This window comes from Vipera berus (genome assembly GCF_964194415.1).
Source record: "Vipera berus genome assembly, chromosome: 3".
Lineage (NCBI taxonomy): Eukaryota > Metazoa > Chordata > Lepidosauria > Squamata > Viperidae > Vipera > Vipera berus.
In genome coordinates this window covers 115,073,964-115,093,610 of record NC_138204.1, presented here as the reverse complement: position 1 = coordinate 115,093,610, position 19,647 = coordinate 115,073,964, and the positions used below count along the sequence as shown (strand labels likewise).

The 19,647-nt window shown below is 44.5% G+C and overlaps 1 protein-coding gene across 2 annotated transcripts in view; it reads left to right on the top strand.

Moving 5' to 3' along the window:
- The first annotated feature begins 1,400 nt into the window (after positions 1 to 1,400).
- The window catches only part of OLFML2B (olfactomedin like 2B), a 37,084-nt gene continuing 18,837 nt past the window's right edge, over positions 1,401 to 19,647 (top strand). For both annotated transcript variants that reach the window (XM_081322681.1, XM_081322680.1), the window contains exons 1-3: positions 1,401 to 1,639; positions 4,304 to 4,567; positions 13,648 to 13,755. In XM_081322681.1, coding sequence (XP_081178807.1) covers positions 1,493 to 1,639; positions 4,304 to 4,567; positions 13,648 to 13,755 — 519 coding nt within the window. In that variant the 5' untranslated portion in view covers positions 1,401 to 1,492. The remainder of the gene's footprint in view (positions 1,640 to 4,303; positions 4,568 to 13,647; positions 13,756 to 19,647) is intronic.

The following is a 19,647-nucleotide window of genomic DNA, read 5'->3' as shown; positions in this document are numbered from 1 at the left end:
GATTCAAGGTGCTGGTGATGACCTATAAAGCCCTAAATGGCTTGGGTCCGGGATATTTGAGGGAGCACCTGCTGCCGGCATCAAGCTCCCTTCGTCCTGTGCGCTCCCACAGGGAGGGTCTTCTCAGGGTACCGCCGGTAAGAGATTGCTGGCGGACAATACCCAGGGGGAGGGCCTTCTCTGTGGGTGCGCCGGCCCTTTGGAACCAGCTGCCTGTAGTGCTTAGGACTGCCCCTGACCTCCGTTCATTCCGCCGGGACCTGAAGACCTGGCTCTTTGAGCTTTCTGGCCAGGACTGAGGGTATTAATTGGGGTTTTAACTGGTTTTAACTAGGTTTTTTATATTCAAGGTTTAATATAATCATTTTAATTGTTTTAACTTTTGTAATTGTAGCATTGTTTCTTTTAAAAGACCTTGTGAACCGCCCTGAGTCCTACGGGAGAAGGGGCGGTATATAAGTCTAATAAACTATAAGTCTAATAAACTAATTGGCCTTATCCAAACCATTGTTGCCTCCAAGCCTGTTTCACAAAACAATTTCCACCTCCCAGCCTCCCCCTTTCCCCCAGCCCTTGAAAGCAGGTGGTGATTTCCTTTATTTTGGGCAGACGTGAAAACAAAGTTTCAACCAGGGGATTTTTTGTGAACTCAAAAGACGAGTGGCTGGTTCCTCCACTTGGATCCAACGATGATTGCCATTGATGATGCAGAAAGGCGCCAATTCTAAGGACCGGAAGCCTTACTTTTGACTCTTAGAGAGCCCCCTAGAGGATTGTTCACCGCCCTGAGTGCTTCGGGAGAAGGGCGGTATACAAATATAATAAATGAAATGAAATGAATTGTCTGCGCACATATCCAGATATTCCCCGCGTATGGATCATGTAGAACAAGGGGTCTTCAAACTCAGCTCTGTTATGACTCATGGACTTCAACTCCCAGAATTCCTCAGCCAGCATAGCTGGCTGAGGAATTCTGGGAGTTGAAGTCCACGAGTCATAAAAGGGCCAAGTTTGAAGACTCCTGATGGAGAACGTTTTCTCTTTCTAGCAGCCCCTTGCAACCTGGCTTGCAACCTGGCTTGCGACCCAACCATCCGCTTCTTTCGCGGTTTCGCTGCAGATCTCAACTCTTTCGAGAACCGCCTTGGGGTTGGGGCGCTGGGACGAGGAGCCGGCTGTTTCGCCCCCCTTCCCCCCCCCAGAGCAGCTCCTCCGGCGGCGGACAGACGGGAGGCCACACTAGCCGCAGAGAAGGAAAAGCGGGGGCAAGAGGGAGACTCCTCCTTCGGGCCCGCCTCGCTTCGCCTCAGCCGGCTAACGAGGCTGCACGATTCAGCCCACCTTCTTCCCTCCCCGGCCTCTCCCGGCGCGCCTCCTGCAGTTAGGCTTGCCAACCGGGCAGCGGAGAAGCTTAGACCGCTCGGTGCGCCGCCGCCGCCGCCGCGCCCGCCCCATGCCCGGCTCACCCTCCGGCGGCGCCCGCTAGCCGTCCATGGCGCGGCCCGGGGTGCTGCTCTGCTGCTGCGCCGCGGCGCTGCTGGCGGCGTGGTGGGGCAGCGCTAACGCCGGTCTGAGCTCGCCTCCCACCGGCGCCCCGCTGGAGGACGAGGCGGAGAACCAGGAGAACATTCTCTCGCAGGTAAGGCGTCGGCGGCCCGAGCAAGCCAGCCTTGGAAGAGGGAGTCGGATCCTCGAGGTGATGTCCCAGCCGCGCATCGGGAACGACGGGGAGTAGTGGATTGCAGGAGTCCACTCTGGGAAGTGCACAGATGCATCCCTCACCCTGGCACCACCACAAAATAAATAATAATAATAATAATAATAATAATAATAATAATAATAATAATAATAATAATAATAATAATAATAATAATAATAATAATAATAATAATAATAATAATAACCCCACGAGAAAGGCCTCTGAACATGTGCAAAAAGCCCCTTCACAACAAATGAACTTTGTGTACATCTGCAAGGGAGGGAGGGAAGGAAGGAAATCTGGTCTGGAACGGTCTTATCTCGGAAAAAGAATAGCAGCCAAGCTTGGGTTGCGTGGAGTAAAAATTAATAATAATAATAATAATAATAATAATAATAATAATAATAATAATAATAATAATAATAATAATAATAATAATAATAATAATAATGATGATGATGATGATGATGATGATGATGATGATGATATGATGATGATGATGATGATGATGATGATGTCAGGGAAGGTTTTTATGCTGTAGACTTGACACAGCCCCAGAGTCTGGTACAGCTAGGGATCCCAGTTTCAATCTTCGACGTAAGTTTGATTTTAATGGGGTGATTTTAGAAGCGGCAAAGAACAGCGAGGAATCTACAGATGGGTTTCCCAATAAAGTCAGCTTTATCTCAACTTAGTGGGACTCGCTGCAGGTTTACACCTAAACGGCTGGGCCTAAAATTGTAGGCAGATTTTTTTTCTTGGATATGTTGCATTAAATCAACCCTCCTTAAGTTCCTTTCGGGAAAGCTGGATCCTTGCACTCAGTAACAAAGTACAAGAGTTTCTGTTGTGTAGAATCGACAAGCTTTGCATTACAGTGTTATACTCCCACCTGTGCAGAATTTGTTTTGTCCTCACGTATTTACCTGTTAGAGACCCAGGTGGTGGTGATCAGTGCAGTAAAAGGACGCGCAGCGGTAGTTTTTAATGCCTGGAGAAGCAAGCAAATGGAAAAGGTGCATCTGCTAAAATCTCTCCGTCCTTTGTGAACCGTGAAATTATGCAGAAGCAGCATCCTTATGCATTTGTCTTCTCCAGATATCTGGGACAAAAGGCCTTATGAATTAGATCTCCGGTCTCTCCATTTAGTAGACCAGGTTTAGCATTACTGCTTTGTTGCTGCTTTCTAAAAGCAATAAGCTCTCTTTTCCCCCTCTGCCTGCAGCCTATTACTTATTTCCTAGTCAGCTAACTGAATACTATAGAGCTCTCTTCTGAGTATATATGTATAGAATTGTGCTGGGAGAGCAATGCTGTCTGTCAATTCCTCTGGTGCTTAGAGCCTGCAGGAGTTTTCACTGGGCTCCTCTTGGCTTTCCTTTGTAGCTAAAGCCAGCTAAAAGAGAATTGTGCTGCAAATGGCAACATCTGTATAGTCTGTGGTGGCTGGGCCTCCTATTTGTCATGAGCAAAATCATTTGCATGCATTTATATTGAAGTAATTGTGCAATATAAATTGAAATTGTGTTGGGTTTGATGCTGAGCAAAAAGGCTTAAAACAGCTTTGGCAAAATATATCTCTGGATGATGGAGGCCAATATCCCCTGAATTATTGCATGAACTGTGCAATCAGAAAAGCATGTGTTTGACTACTTTTTATTTTCCAAAGTTGTGTCTGATCCAGGCATATTCCCTTAAAGGACATTCTTTCAATTGCATTTAATGTTTGTTGAAACTTTGTGTTGGCTAGGCAGGATGTGCCAGTCTGTTTACAACTTTTGTCTTGTTCTTGAGTCCAACCAGAAAAATGTCCTATTTATGTAGGACTAACATTGCACATTGGAGACTCTGGCTTCCTATCAAATATATCCTGGTACCTTTGGGTTTTTTAAAAAATACATTATCTACTTTTTCTGAGGGCAACTCTTATTAAATACTATACCCAAGTTAGGGCAGCCTATCTTCCCAGCATGGTTTCATCTACAGCATATGTGTCAAACTCGCCATGTTACGTGATGTGTCACGACGTATCATGGACTTTTTTTCCATTGCTGGAGCTGGGGTGGGTGTGGCCTCCGTATGATGCAACTGGCCCTTGGGCCAGTAGTTTGACACCCCTGATATTCTACAGGATGCATGGAAATAAAGGAGAGATGCAAAGACCTCATGTGGAGCTCTTCTGTTCACGTCAGTGAAATTTGTACAGGAGAATTTCCCCACAGATTGTTCCCATTATATTTAAATGAGATCATTCTGGAGAATGTCTGAGTTGAGCACCGCAGCCTTTTAATTTCCCCAGACCCCAGAGAAACCAAAGTTGTTTAGGGGCAAGTTGACTAGTTTGGGGTTTGGTTTTTGGATTATTTTAGGTGGTAGGCGAAAATTACTTTCTCATATAACCAAGGAGCAGCGAACATGAAGTGTCAGCAACATTTTAAGCCAGACAGCCATTTCTTCAAGGTTTCAGGATGTCAGAGTTTCTCCCAGACATTCATTCCTCCAAAAAAAGCCCACCAAGATTTCCAGGACAAATTGATTGACTTCCTTTCCCTCCCCTTCCTCTTCCCCCTCCCCCTCCCCCTCCCCCTTCCCCTCCTTGATTAGTTGCTAGGTGACTATGACAAGGTGAAGGCGGTGTCCCAAGGCTCAAACTGCCAGTGCAAGTGTGTGGTGAGACCCCTTGGCAGAGGAGCATGTCAGAGGATCAACGAGGGCTCTTACAAAGCCGAGGATTTTTACACGGTGGAAACAATCACTTCTGGACCAGAGTGCAAGTGCTCCTGTGTGGCTCCACCATCTGCGCTCAATCCCTGTGAAGGTGACTTCAGGCTGAAGAAATTGCAGGAAGCAGACAACAAGGACTTCAAGGTATTTGCCTTTCCTGAGTTTTTACTGTAGTTAAAACGTATTTTTATTATTTCGGTTGATGCCATACCTTTCTACCCAAAGGGCAGTCAGTGAGGTTTTTCCTCTCCCAAGTAATGGGAAAATTTGAGGCAGGTTTTAACAGGAGATTCATCTGGAGATTTGGTGTCCCTTTGCACTACTTGCAGATGTACAAGGCTGAGATATCAGGGGACAGGTATCCTCAACTTACGACCACAATTAAGCCCAAACTTTCTGTTGTTAAGTGAGACAGTTAAGTGAATTGCCCCATTTTACAGCCTTTCTTGCCATAGTTGTTAACTGAATCACTTGCAGTCATTAGGTTAATAACACAGTTGCTAAGTGAATCTGGCTTCCCCATGGACTTTGCTTGTTGGAAGGTTGCAAAAGGTGGTCACATGACCCTGGGACACTGCGACCATCATAAATAGGAATCAGTTGCCAAGCGTCTGAATCTTGATCACGTGATCATGGGAATGTTGCAACGCTCAGTGTGAAAAAAGGTCATAAGTCATTTTTCCCAGTGCTGTTGTAACTTTGAATAGTCACTAAATGAACTGTGGTAAGTTGAGGACTACCTGTACTGTATACAGCAGCAGCAGCAGCAGCCATCCACCAATCCACCCCCAAACTTTCCAGCATGGCCATGAAACAACCTCCTCCCCAATTTTGTCCCAGCAAGTTGCAAACTGGGGGTGCTTCCCCTATTCACGGTCCAAATGCTAAGTTGTGATCTGGTTTGTATGCTAAGCCGTGGATCAAAAATGTTGCTTGTTAACTAAATTGCCATGGTATAAAAATGAAGGGTGGTTCAGTTTGGAGGGTGCATGTCAAGACCAAACAAATCACACAAATGCTTGGTGAGGGATGGGAGCCCCAGTCTGTTTCTTCATGCAACCTCAGCAGGACAGGGAACATCTGGACGTTAGAAGCTAGAAACAGTAAGATCGGGTTAGCTAAAATGGCAGCTGCAGTACTTCATCTTGGCTTGGTTGTCCAGCTGGTGAGAAATTCATTGCTCCTGGAGCAGCTTTTCTCCAACCTGTTCTTTGAGCTGTTGGACTGCAGCTTCATAATCACAGCCAGTTCATCCCTTAGCACAGGGGTAGGCAACCTCGGCTCTTTTATGACTCATGGACTTCAACTCCCAGAATTCCTGAGTCAGCATAGCTGACTCAGGAATTCTGGGAGTTGAAGTCCATGAGTCATAAAAGAGCCGAGGTTGCCTACCCCTGCCTTAGCATCAAGAGACCAAACTGTGGGTATGGACTTAACCAATTCTTCTGTACGCGGTTTTTTAAACACACACCAAAATTTATTGCTGTGGAGATGGCATGGTGAAGTTCTGTACTTACCTAGCAGGAAGTGAACAGACCCTTGGCCTTCCCAGTTCTCTGCCTGCTGGGAACAGGAAAGAGCAACAGTCTTAATAAATACGTAGCTCCGAATTCTCCCACATGCAGTAGGATGGAGACCTAACAAATATATGCTGCATAATGGCACAAAGAGACACTCCGTTCGTGAATGTTTTACCCTTGCTGACTATGCAAGGAAACCTTCCGCTATGGAACAATCTTATTTGTTACAAAAATGGGCCTCATTGGACGTTTAGCCATTAGTTTAAATGGAAATGTGGTAGACTGAAACAGGATAGATTAAACGTTGAACTAGAGAAGATGGAAGGATGGGTGTCATTCCCTGAAAGTACCTGTTGACTGGATGCCAGAAATAGATGTGGCCACCTGTTTCTCCTTCTCCTTTTCTACCATTGTTGCTTGTTTCTTTCCCTTGCTCCTCCAGGTCATTCTTGCCAGTGAAGGCTTAAATTATGGTTTGCAGAGGGTTTTTTGATATTAGTCCTAAGGCTGCAGATTCAGAAACCTCTGGTTAAACCAGTGTCCTTGGCTTAAGCCGTTCAATAAATTTAGTGGATATTGGGAGGTATAAAATGGGATCTAAATACAAGCCCAGATGGGAATGTGGAGTTTGTACTCTCTCCTTCAGATACAAACCTTCAGGTTGGTACCTGTAAATATTACAGACGACATAAAACCAAAAGTTCAAATTAGCATTAGAAAGGGGGAATCCCAGAATTTCAAACATTTCTGGAGATGCAAACTGCAAGGTGCCAGGCCATCAGAAGATGTTCTTTAGCAGGTGATCTTTGCAAGCAGAAGCTTTAAAGATAGTTGGTACCATTTCAAACTGGAGGCAATTATTTTATGCCTTGGTGAAACATTAGTTTGAGAGTCAAGATACAAATCTATCCCTAAATAAAAGGAGCAGATGGATCAGAACCAACACTCAGAGTCTGCCCATTTACTTGGATTGAGCTTCATTTCTTAATCCTTATTATTGTTCACAAACATCGATGCTATCTCTTCCAACACCAAGCCTTGACTGAATCAGTTGAAAAGGAGAAATGGAGCTGAGTATCATCAGCTTATTGATCACATTTCATATTACCAGAGAGAGAAAAAATAAATGAAAACTCAAAATCCTGAAAAGCCCTCCAGCTCAAAAGTCAGTCTAGCAGCACTTCTTTCTGGAATTAGCCATCTAGCAGGCTAATTTGTGCACAGTGCACAATCCACAGCCAAGACCAGATGGTCCAGAAGGATACCATGGTCAATAGCACTACAAGCTGCTGAGAAATCCAGTAGAATTAGGAGAGTGTTACTCCCTGTAATTTCTGCTTGCAAAGATTATCTGTCTGAGTGATCGTGACAGCTTCAGTGTCACAGTTAAGTACTGCCATTGTTATACATGGCCCTCCAAAGGTAAACAAAAAGAATTATTTTCAAACTGCACAACTTAGTTCTGAGGGAAGAACAAGAGAGATATGGATATACTGCAAACAAATGAGTAAGGGGCTACATTCTAAGAACTGCTATAAGTTATCCCCTCTCCCAATCTGAATTCATGCTGGGGAGCAGAATTCCTGGCCAACATGGCCTGAGAAAATGCTGGTTGAGGACACCTGTAGTCCAAAACATCCTGAACGTGGCAGATCAGGGAAGATGGTATATTAAACTGAGATATGAATCCCAGTGTTCCTGGTTAATGACATTTATGCTGCTTTTTTCCTAAAAGAGAGCAGGATGATAATATATAGTTATCTTTCCCTAATTGATTTGCACCCAAAAAGCTTCAAGACCCAGTAGAATTTAAACTGGATGTCTCCGCTTGCAGTTCAACATTGCAAAGATTCCAATACATTGGCTCTCCTTAGATCGTGAACTGAAGTGCTATCCAAAGATAAGTCATGATTATATATCCTCTTTCCATGACCATTAGGAGGCAACAGCCACATTTAGAGAAAACTAAAGCACAGCAGTTTGAAAGCACGTAAAAATGCAAGTAGAAAGATAGGGACCACTACGGTGGGAAGGTAACAGCGTTCCGTGTGCCTTAGGCGTCTAGTCATGCCGGCCACATGACCATGGAGACGTCCTCGGACAAGTGCTGGCTCTTCGGCTTTGAAACGGAGATGAGCACCGGCCCCTAGAGTTGGAAACAACTAGCATGCATGTGCGGGGGAACCTTTAAAGCACAGCATAAGAGTGGTGGCAGTCCCTTGAGCTGTTATTCTCCACATCTAGTACAGACTGAAAGCAGGGGGTTCTGCTTCATTTTGTTTGCAGTCCGGTTGCTATCACTTTCGGACCAGATCCTCCAGGTGACTGCTTAAATTTACTTGGATTATCCTGTTAGGAAAAAGAAAGCCTGTTCTACAATGCTACGCCAAAAATGTAGGCAGCAACCAGCTTCACGTACTTGTTCTGGCAACGGTTGTATTGCTTTATTTTCTGCTTACAAGTGTTTAGCTGTCCAAAAACGTAACTGGAGATCATTGTTACAGTTTCTTGAGCAACGTTGTTCTTGAAGGGCATGACGAAACCTGAGACATCAGCCCTTCCAAATCCGAGCAGCCTCAAAAATAAACTCTAATCCATTTAACAATGTGACCTGCTAACATTTGTTTCAACAGAGTAGCCAGGTGACATGGGATAACATTCCATATCTGAAAGAGCCACTAGGAGAACATTATGAAAACATACTCCAACTTTCTTTCCTTATTTTACCATTCTGTTGGCAAATGATGTAAATTCCCCAAGCTTTTGATGAATCTTTAATTACTTTTAGTTTCTTTAGGGCACAAATGTACTGTCACGCCTTTCCCTGTAACAATGATGTACTAATGCAAAATAATTTATCTCATACTTATTCCATCTATTTAAAAACATTTTTTCCTCATTTATCAGTTGTATATTCTTCAGAAAGAGCCTCTTTAGAAGTAGAAACATAAACATTTGGAAGGATGGTTTTCTCTTGATTAAAGCAATGCTAAGCTGCCTCCTGTGTATTATATGGACTGAGGCCAGCATCAGCGGTTGGCACTTACTGGAGCCCCGAGTTTGGGAAAAAGTCTCCCATTGACCTTAGATGTTGTTCTCCGCATTTTCCAGTGGAATAAATGTCTCTTGGCAGCAAAAGAAGCAGAATTATACTCTGTGTCTTAGAACCTTCTTAATGGGCAAGACCACGTCTGCCATTGCCTCCAACACCAGATAGGAGAGGCAATGGCAGACGTGGTTTTTGGTTTGTCCATCTATAGATGGTGGGTAGGACCTCTCAGCTTGGGAGAAGTTAACCATATTCAATTCAGAAACCCTTGCTTATCTGCTATAGAAACTTCATTTCTAAGGCAATTTCTAATTTCAGAACTGGTGGTCCTACCCTATCCTGGCTTCAGAGCCTATATCGTTATGGCAAAACAATAAACTCTACAGAGAGAAGAGACTTCTCAAAAGAAAATGGGAATCACCATATTCTATAGCACACCAGAGGTGGACCTCATAATTACTTGTATGAAAAAGAAAGAAAACTCTGGAATGTTTAGATCCATTCAAAGGAAGATTGGTAATAGTAGCTGCCTTTCAGGATGCCAGTCCAGTAATTTGGCTTTTGGGAACCTGGAACAGAATTTGGAAATCTCTTCTTTAAGAAAGCCAGTTGTGGATGCTTGCTGTTAGATGCATTATAATCAGCCTCACTCAGCAACACATTCTTTCTTTCCTGTGTTTGTAGAAGTCCAGTTAGTTTTAATACGTTACTTGGAAAACTCTTTCATTTAAATGGAAAGCATCTGTCAAAAATTTTGGCTCCTTACATAACATGTTTAGAACTGGAATGCACCATTGAGCCCCCCCCCCTTTTTAACTTGGTAGTAGGTTGCATTGATATGCAAGGTTCTTAACTACAAGAAATTGAGTTTAAGGACTTTGGAGTTTGGAGTGTTGAAGAGTACCTGTTTCTTGCTTTTTGTTCTGGAAATTTCAAATTAATAAGTGTACCTGTTGTTTCAAACGCTAGTCTAGTGTTGCTGACCACTTTTCCTCCTAATCTTAGAACTATGTGAAACAGAAGGCATTTTGTGCAAGCAAAATGATTGCACTAAGCTGTTGTTGCCATAGTAAATTAGGGGAATTTAGATCAGGGTAGTTTTCCTGTCTGACAATATATTATGCAATTTGAGCTTTAGGCTGTATGGACTGAACAAAAAGCAGCAGCAGTATGGTTGTTTTTGCAAGTGTTCAAAGCAATACCGTATTTTCCGGCGTATAAGACGACTGGGCGTATAAGACGACCCCCCAACTTTTGAGATGATTTTCATGGGTTAAAAAGTCATCTTATATGCCGGAAAATACGGTACATTTATAATGAATGACTATTATACTTTCATGTTATGGATGATTGAAAGAGTCACAACTGAATATAGTCTTTACACATCAGAAGAACAGCACACTGGAGAATCTGTGCTGGGGTAGTGGCTTGTTACACCCTACAGTGACTTGTGAAATCAGCATGTGTTATTTGAAATTATATAATTAAATTGCCACTTGGTCCAAAACCATTTCAGTGTGACAGTGGAGATGCTTTGGTTTTATGGTAACACATATGGTAGAGGCCTCCAAACCTTTTTGCACCAGGAACCGATTTCATGGAGAGAGGTTTTTTATGGACCGGAGGGGGTGTGGTTTTCTGTGCTGCCTGCATCCGGTGGATGGGGTTTTGCTTTTTTACGTGGCCAGGTTTCTGGCATGCTGCGGCCTGGTGCCAGTCCACGGACTGGGGATTGAGGACCCCTGATATATTTTATTATTTATTTATTTTAATTCCATTTATATCCCGCCCTTCTCCAAAGACTCAGGGCGGCTTACAAGCTTAGCAGTAGCCTTCATTCTATGTATATGCCTGCTTGTTAGGGCTTTCACACCCCCCCCCAAGCGGCATTATTACAAAGTCAGCTTAATTGCCCCCAACAATCTGGGTCCTCATTTTACCTACCTCGGAAGGATGGAAGGCTGAGTCAACCTTGAGCCTGGTGGGATGTGATTATCCTGAACTGTGAATAAGGTTATTCTTGATTTAAATCTTCCACTAATAATAGTGGTCTGTTTTTCCCTGGTAATAAAATAAAGCATGAAAAATAGTTTGTGTGCGTGGTATTATCATTCTGTGCACAGAACATGTGTTTTGTATTCAGAATTAGGAGGTAGACCAAAAAAGTTCACAGTGACTTTTCCTTCAGAATTTTTTTTTTATCTGCCTTCAAAACTTTCCTTCTCCTAGGCTCTGCATTTCTCTTTTTTCACCTACCTTTTCCTGATCCTACCAACTTTATCCACCATTCTGCTTGAAACCAATTTTTTCAAGCCCCAAGGAGAGGCCTTTACAGGTCAGGATTCAACAATGACTGAATCTGGAGCCTCTGTGTACAGAGCAAGTACTCTGCCAGGTTGCTGTGAGCTTTGCCTGAACTACTTTGTGCTCCTTAAAATACCACTTCACTTTTCCCTGCCCTTGTTCCTTTCCTGACTGTGCTGGTCCCACTGCTTCCTGCCTTTCTAGTAGTGAGCAATCTAAGTCATTGAAAGGTGAGCTTTGTGTATTGTTAAGAATAAGGTGAACGGGTTTGTAATTTTTTTTCACACAGCATAATTCACGACATATACTTCCTCTGATGGTGGAATGATGACAAGGGTTTCTCTAGTCTACCAGTGTGGGCAGGTATCTCCCTTCAAATCTCGGATCCCAAGTTGTTTAGAGCTTTGAATCCAGCCCATTCAATCACGGCTAGAAAAATAAAGGCAAACAAAGCAGCTGTTCCAGGTGCAATATTACATAGGTCACAATAGCTGGCGACGTTTTTGTTCAGCTGTAATTTTCAGATGGCCTCTTTCAATTTTCAATTGGCCAATTCAAAAGACTCCTTAAAGAGGGTTATGCAAACATCCTTGGCTCTAGAACTCAAACTGAGGAACTCTCAGAACTAGGCCACTCAGGATGTGCTTCTGCCAAACCCAATTCAAAGCAATTTATCATCAACACTTGTCGTTTGTCATTTAATATCTTTATTATTATTAATCTGTCTAGCCTAAAGAAGGAATTGGTGGAGGTAGTAAATTAGAGCTTTTTCTTCTTCTTCTAATATAATGTTCTCCAGCTGTTGTGTAAACTGCATGTGCATAAAAGAGCCTCTTGTTGTACTCCAAATATTGTTGGAAGGCAAGAAAAGTTACTGTGCAAAATTTTGAAAATGTATATTGTCATAGCTGGATCAAATCTGCATTAAAAAAAAGAACAACCAGCTATAAGACTAGAAGATTATGAATTATGTACAAACCCAAGAATTTTAGAATAAATTGGATTAATCAAAACTAATTAAATATCTAGAAAACAAGATGCAGATATGCTCTATCAGATCAGAAATGTGAGATGGAAGTAGAGAGCTATGGAAAGATCTTGAAGGGGTTATTCAGAAACCATCATAGAAACAACAAGGGCAGAACCATTTGTTGAACCCTGGCAGAGAAATTAATACCAGGAAGGAGCTCAGACTAGGTCCTCTTTGACTCAGAAGATTATAAAAGGGAGGAAAGTGAGACTTGCAGGATTCTGCTACTATAGCCTATGTCAATTATTTATAGTTCTAGTCTTCCTATGGAGTCAGTTTCTTGATCTGGTCTTTCTCATAGGGTTATCAAGTAGATCAAATATGTATTAAAAAAAACAAAATCACTATTTTTATAAAACCATATGTGTGGAGGTGCCATGTGGGTTAGGAAGGGTTTGCAGAGGTGCAGTGCAGGTTGAAAAGATTATGCGGGAATACGCAAGGGATGCTGTGCAGGTCAGGGAGGGCATGTGGAGATGTGTGAGGGGTCCCACGCAGGTCATGGGTTGCAAATGTGGGTCAGGAAAGGTGTGTGGGGATGTGCAAAGGGTGCTGTGTGGGTTAGCGAGGGCATTCAGGATCGCAATGTGGTCAGGAAGTATGCAGGAGTATGCAAGAGGTGCAGCACAGATCAGGCAGGGCGCTCTGGGAAGCATGAGTAGCTTGCACAGTGCAAGTGAGGAGAGGCTGGGGAAGTTGCATGGGTGGAGAAGATTTACCTAAGGAACTTGTGACCCTTTCCCATTGCTGATGCTCCCTATCATCTTCCACAAGCAAAGACTTTGCTTATGAAAAACGGACAGGGAACTTTGGAAAGGATGACCATGTGACCGTGACTGATACTGGCAGTGCGGTAGCACTGAAGTAGTAGCAGCAGAGTGGTGCTACAGTAGATAATGGATAGAAGTATTCTAGTGAAAAGCAAAAAATGTGATTTTTTTAAATAGTATGGATCATATAACTGTTAAAGACATTGAAATAAATGATATTGTTTCTTTACTGATGTTTAGTGTACAAGTTGCTTAGATCCTCAGATCTACTGCAATAGGTTAGACCAGAGGTCCCCAATCTTTTGGGCACCAGGGACCAGTTAGGTGGAGAGAGGTTTTTCCATGGACCAGAGGGGACCGGTTGCTGGAATGCCACGGCCCGGTACTGGTCCACGGACTGGGAGTTGGGGACTCCTGGATTATTAAACTGTCACAGTTGAGCTATTACATTTATTGCTTTCATTAAAGCTGTATGCAAATGTTAATTAATGGAAAGCAAATCTAAAGTATGTAATTATTACAAAATCACAGCATTACTATCTGTTTTGCAGCTTGCAGCTGTCATTGAGATGCTAGAAAGTGCTTTCTATGGTTTAGACTTGCTAAAACTGCATTCTGTTACAACGAAGCTTGTGGGTCGTGTGGAGAAACTGGAAGAGGTAAGATGAATTCCTTCTCTTTTAGGGATTATCTGCATCTCTTTATGGCTGAGATGCAGAAATCAAACAAGCTTATAGCCTCATTACCGAAAAAACTTCCTCTGAATTATTATCTACGGTACATTGTGGACTGAAGAAATGATAATACTGTGTGTAAGGTTATGCTGAGTTGGAGAATTATGTTGGCTAACAGGTTGAGAATCAGAGCTATTAGTAATAGAAACTATTGAAAGCTGGTGTGCAAAACAAAGTCGCTATATTTCATAGCCACAATATGGAATGTGATCAAGTCAATGCTGACCACTTAAAAGTTCTTCTCCTTCAGTGCAAGAATTGAAACAGGTGACTATCTCTGTTTACGGCTTGGGTTTTTAAATACCAGAGCATCTGGAAATAATTCAGTAGGTGAAGTTTTGCTGACCACATGGTTATTAAAAGCATATTTGACAACTCTATAAATATGAAACAACTGTTTTTTCACCGAGTAAAAACCATACTGTTAATTATAGGCTGCTAAATCACTTGCATTTAATAATGGGAAAGCACTTCAAATCTGACAACAAATTCTAATTTTACGTCTTCTCATACCTTGGAGTGAGAATCTAAAAAAAGAAAGAACTAGAGGTCTGGAGGGCAATTGGATGGTGACTAGTCTGCATTTTAAAGAGGGCATTTTGGGGTTATTTTTCCTCTTTGAGAGGGTTTACCTTTTATAAAAAAGATGATCAAACATGTACAAGAGCAATTTGGAAATAAACCTCCATTTGGTTATCAATGACAGACACTTGCAGATATAGAACTTTTATTATACACATTAGAAAACTACAACATTATATTACTTTTTGACATAATTGCCTTTCAAATTGAGGCACTTGTCATAATGTCTTTCAAGGTTTGAAATTCCTTAGTAGTAGTCGGCGCTAATTTTGGGCTATGTGTGTGTGTGTGGGGGGGTGATCAAAAACATCCCAACGGAACTGCTTCAAAAGTTCTTGGGTGCGTCTAGTGATATGCGGACAAGCATTATCGTGAACCGATTCCCACGACACTGGGGTATGGCAGCAGGCGTATGGACAGAGGGCCGTATCGTTACCGGGAGGGCCGTCTCCGCTGTTTGCAAGCGGTGAGGCGCTCCGACCCTCTGGTTCTTCCCCGAGGTGCCGGGAGCGAGGATGTGCAGCCTCCTGAGCTCCGGCTGGTGTACCTGAATGCCAGGTCCGTGGTTAATAAGGCTCCCCTTGTGCGGGATCTGGTGGAGGGTGAGCATGCGGACCTGGCTTGTATCACCGAGACCTGGTTGGGTCCAGAGGGTGGGGTCCCTTTGGTTGACCTTTGCCCACCAGGTTTCCGAGCGTTACACCGGCCTCGGGCTCAAGGTAGGGGCGGGGGAGTGGCGGTTGTTATTAGGGAGACCTTATGTCCGCGGGAGACCACCGTTCCTCAGATAGTCGGGTGTGAGTCTCTCTTTTTGAGGTTTGGTTCGGGGGCGCAGTTGGGCTTGCTGCTGGTGTACGTTTCGCCTAGTCACACAGCGGCAGCCCTGCCCGTGCTACTCGATGTCCTCTCCGGTTTGGTGATTGAGTTCCCCAAACTTCTAGTTTTGGGTGACTTCAATCTACCATCCCTGGGAGGGTCATCTGAGTTAGCCCGGGAGTTCATGGCTTCCATGACGGCCATGGACCTGACGCAGGTAATTTCTGAACCAACTCATGAGGGAGACCACACCCTTGACTTGGTTTTTCTATCTGGACGGTGGTTGGATGATCTTGGTGGGGGCTCTCCATTTATTATGCCCCTGTCATGGACCGATCATCACCTCCTGCGGCTGGTCTTCCGTCTTGCCACCCCCCACCGTGGGGATGCGGAACCAACTAGATGGTACCGCCCCAGACGCTTAATGGACCCTCTCGGGTTCCAGGCAGCGCTGGGATCCCCACCTGCCTCCGTCGCTCACAGCTCGGCAGATGCCTTAGTGGAAGCCTGGGAAAGGGCAGCCACTGAGGCACTGGACCGAGTTGTACCCCTGCGGCCCCTGACCCGGTGCAGATCCCATCGAGCTCCATGGTTCTCCGCGGAGCTCCGGGAGATGAAGCGTCGGAAACGGGGCCTAGAGAGCTGCTGGAGGTCCAGCCGATCCGAATCCGACCGGTTGCGGTTAAGAACCTATATTAGGTCTTATCTCGCAGCGATGAGGGCAGCGAGGTGCAATTACTTCTCTGCCCTCATCGCGTCCGCAGATAATCGCCCGGCCGCCCTGTTTAGGGTGACTCGCTCCCTCCTTAATCAGGAGGTGAGGGAGGATCCCTTGCAGGGTCGTGCCGAGGAGTTTGGTCAACATCTGTCGGATAAAATCGCTCGGATTCGGACCGGTTTGGACTCCAGCTGGGCAGAGTCTGACGATCAGGACACGGGCGGTCTTGTCAATGTTATCTGGGAGGAGTTTGATTCTGTGACCCCTGATGAAGTGGACAGGATTATGGGGAGGTTGAGCTCCACCACATGTTTATTGGATCCGTGCCCTTCCTGGCTGGTTTATGCAGCCAGGGAGAGGACACGAGGCTGGTTCCAGGCGGTGATATCTGCTTCTTTGAGTGAGGGTAATTTCCCCACCGTCTTGAAGGAGGCGGTGGTGAGACCTCTCCTCAAGAAGCCTGCCTTGGACCCAGCTGTCTTGAACAACTTTCGTCCAGTCTCCAACCTTCGCTTTCTTGCGAAGGTTGTTGAGAGTGTGGTGGCGCATCAGCTCCCTCTGGTCCTGGATGAAGCGGATTATCTGGACCCGTACCAATCGGGTTTCAGGCCCGGGTACAGCACGGAGACGGCATTGGTCGCTCTGGTGAATGATCTCTGGAGGGCCCGGGATAGGGGATATTCCTCTGTCCTGGTCCTATTAGACCTCTCGGCGGCTTTCGATACCATCGACCATGGTATCCTGCTGCGGCGTCTCAGGGGATTGGGAGTGGGAGGCACAGTTCTTCGGTGGTTCTCCTCCTATCTCCTGGGACGTTCGCAGTCGGTGTTGGCAGGGGGGCAGAGATCGGCCCCTAGGTCTCTCGTTTGTGGAGTTCCTCAGGGTTCGGTTCTCTCGCCTCTCCTGTTCAACATCTACATGAAACCGCTGGGTGAGATCATTCGTGGTTTTGGAGTTGGGTATCATCAATATGCTGATGATACCCAACTTTTCATTTCGACCCCAAACCACCCCAGTGATGCCCTCGCTGTGATGTCCCGTTGCCTGGAGGCGGTTCGGGTCTGGATGGGGAGGAACAGACTTCAACTCAACCCTGACAAGACTGAGTGGCTGTACATTCCGGCATCCCGGGACATTCAAAACGTTCCTTCACTTTCTATGGGGGGTGAGTCTTTACCCCCTGTAGATAGGGCTCGCAACTTGGGAGTCCTCCTGGATGCACGGCTTACCTTAGAAGATCATGTAGTAGCCGTGACCAGGGGGGCTTTCGCACAGGTTCGCCTGGTGCGGCAGTTGCAGCCCTACCTAGACCGGGATGCCCTGTGTACGGTCACTCATGCGCTCGTGACCTCTCGTCTTGACTATTGCAATGCTCTCTACATGGGGCTTCCCTTGAAGACCACTCGGAGGCTCCAACTGGTACAGAATGCGGCCGCGAGAGTTGTCTTGGGAGTTTCCCGGTACTCCCATGTTACACCTTTGCTCCGCGAGCTGCATTGGTTACCAGTTGTCTTCCGGGTGAGGTTCAAGGTCTTAGTGATGGTTTTTAAGTCCTTACATGGCATGGGTCCGGAATACCTCGGGGACCACCTGCTGCCGGCGTCAACTCCCCTCCGCCCCGTGCGTTCCCACAGAGAGGGCCTCCTCAGGGTGCCTCCAGTCAGAGAATGTCGGCTGGTGGCCCCCAGGGGGAGGGCCTTCTCTGTGGGCGCTCCGGCTTTGTGGAACCAGCTGCCGGTTGAGCTCCGGATGGCACCGGATCTCCGCTCCTTCCGGCGCGGGTTAAAGACCCATTTATTTGAACAAGCTGGCCTGGCCTGATGGGGAATCACTTAGGGTTTTAATATTTATATATATATATTATTGTTTTTATTGTGGGCAATAATTTAATTCTTTTTTAACTTTTGTACTTTTGTAGTTTTAAGATATGCCCTGTTCACCGCCCTGAGTCCTTCGGGAGAAGGGCGGTATAAAAATTTAATTAAATAAATAAATAAATAAATAAACTAACACACCAGAAGTCAGCATGCCCTGACGCTTGTTATGGGTGGCTCATCTGAGTTTTCATAAGGTTTCACAGTAGACTTCTGAATTGATGGTCAAACCATGTTTCACGAACTTCACTAGCAGTACTCCTTTGGCATCTTCACATTTGGCAGGATTTTCTATGGCAGCATTTCTGGTGTGTTGTTGGTTCCCAATAATGCTCATCCGCACACCGCTAGATGCACCCAAGAACTTTTGAAGCAATTCTGTTGGGAAGGTTTTGATCACCTTCCCTATAGCCCAGATTTGGCACCGAGCGACTACCACTAAGGAATTTCAAACCTTGTAAGACATTATGACAAGTGCCTCAATTTGAATGGTGATTATGTCGAAAAGTAATGTAATGTAGTTTTCTAATGTGTATAATAAAAGTTCTGTTTCTGTGAGTGTCTATCATTGATAATCGAACGGAGGTTTATTTCCGAATTGCCCTCGTATAAGTTACGTATGTGAGCTTTACTGTAGTCTTCCTTCATGATGAAAATTGGTGGGAAATGATTGACTGCTACTTTTCAGTGGTGCAATCATAGGATAGCAGGACATCATAAAATGCATGATTTTTTCCATGCTGGGTATGTGCACACCTGCCTTTTAATTTATTTTGTCTTTAATTATAGTTTTATTTGTACCTACTATGAGAACTAGGTAGCCTTTTGATATTTGGCATTTTTTGATGATTTGAATCATCTGGTTAAATTGAATTCTGGATACATTGAGCGGCAGTTGGCTGTAAAGAGTATAGGGGATATAAGTTAAGATGAGAGCATAATGGAATCTCAATCCAATCTGTTATGGTGGAAATTGGCCTTGAACTTTTTTGCTAGCCTTCCCCAATATGGCATCTACCAGATATGTTGGACCAATTCTCACAATTCACAGTTGGAGGTTATGGTCCATTTATCTGATGGGCACCAGATTGGCAATTGCTGCAGTATTCAGAGATGTTGGCTACAGTTGGAAATGCCTGTGCCCAATTAAATGGGAGCACTTGTGTTTTCCCACAGATGTCTGATCTAATCACACCTTATTGTACACCTGGGTTGGGTTATTGTAATGTGTACTGCACTGTGCACAATTTGCTCTGAAAAGTATCTGGAAATGTATAATGGGTGCAGAATGTAGCAGCCAGATTTTAACTGGAAATGACTTTGAAGATTATGTTACTCCATTATTAAAATAACTACACTGACATACAGTTTAATTCAAAGTGTTATTTATGCCCATTAAAGCCCAAAACCACTGTGGAAAATTGCTGCCTAGTTATTATGACCTTCTAGGAAGGCTTTTTAGCTAATTTCTGTGCTGAATAAAGTCCACAGAATAGCTGACCTCTCACTGTGGAATTTTCTCCCCAAGTATGTTTTATCTGGTCTCTGTGTGGATGGCTTTTGAGCCCTATGTGAACAACATCTTGCTTAAGTCCAGCCTTGGAGCTGTACAGTTTTATGCTTCCTTTCACTGCTTAAAAATATTTTGCTAATTTTCCTGTCAATGATGTTTGTTGATTTTTTTATTTGAACTTTGATATTTTATTGTTTTAACTGTCATATTTGTATTTACTCTTGCTGCTAGCTACAGGCAAGACTCCTGGGAAAAGATGATGGCAAGGATAGGAGATGAATTAGGTAGACCTATGGTCTGACTCTGTAAAACAC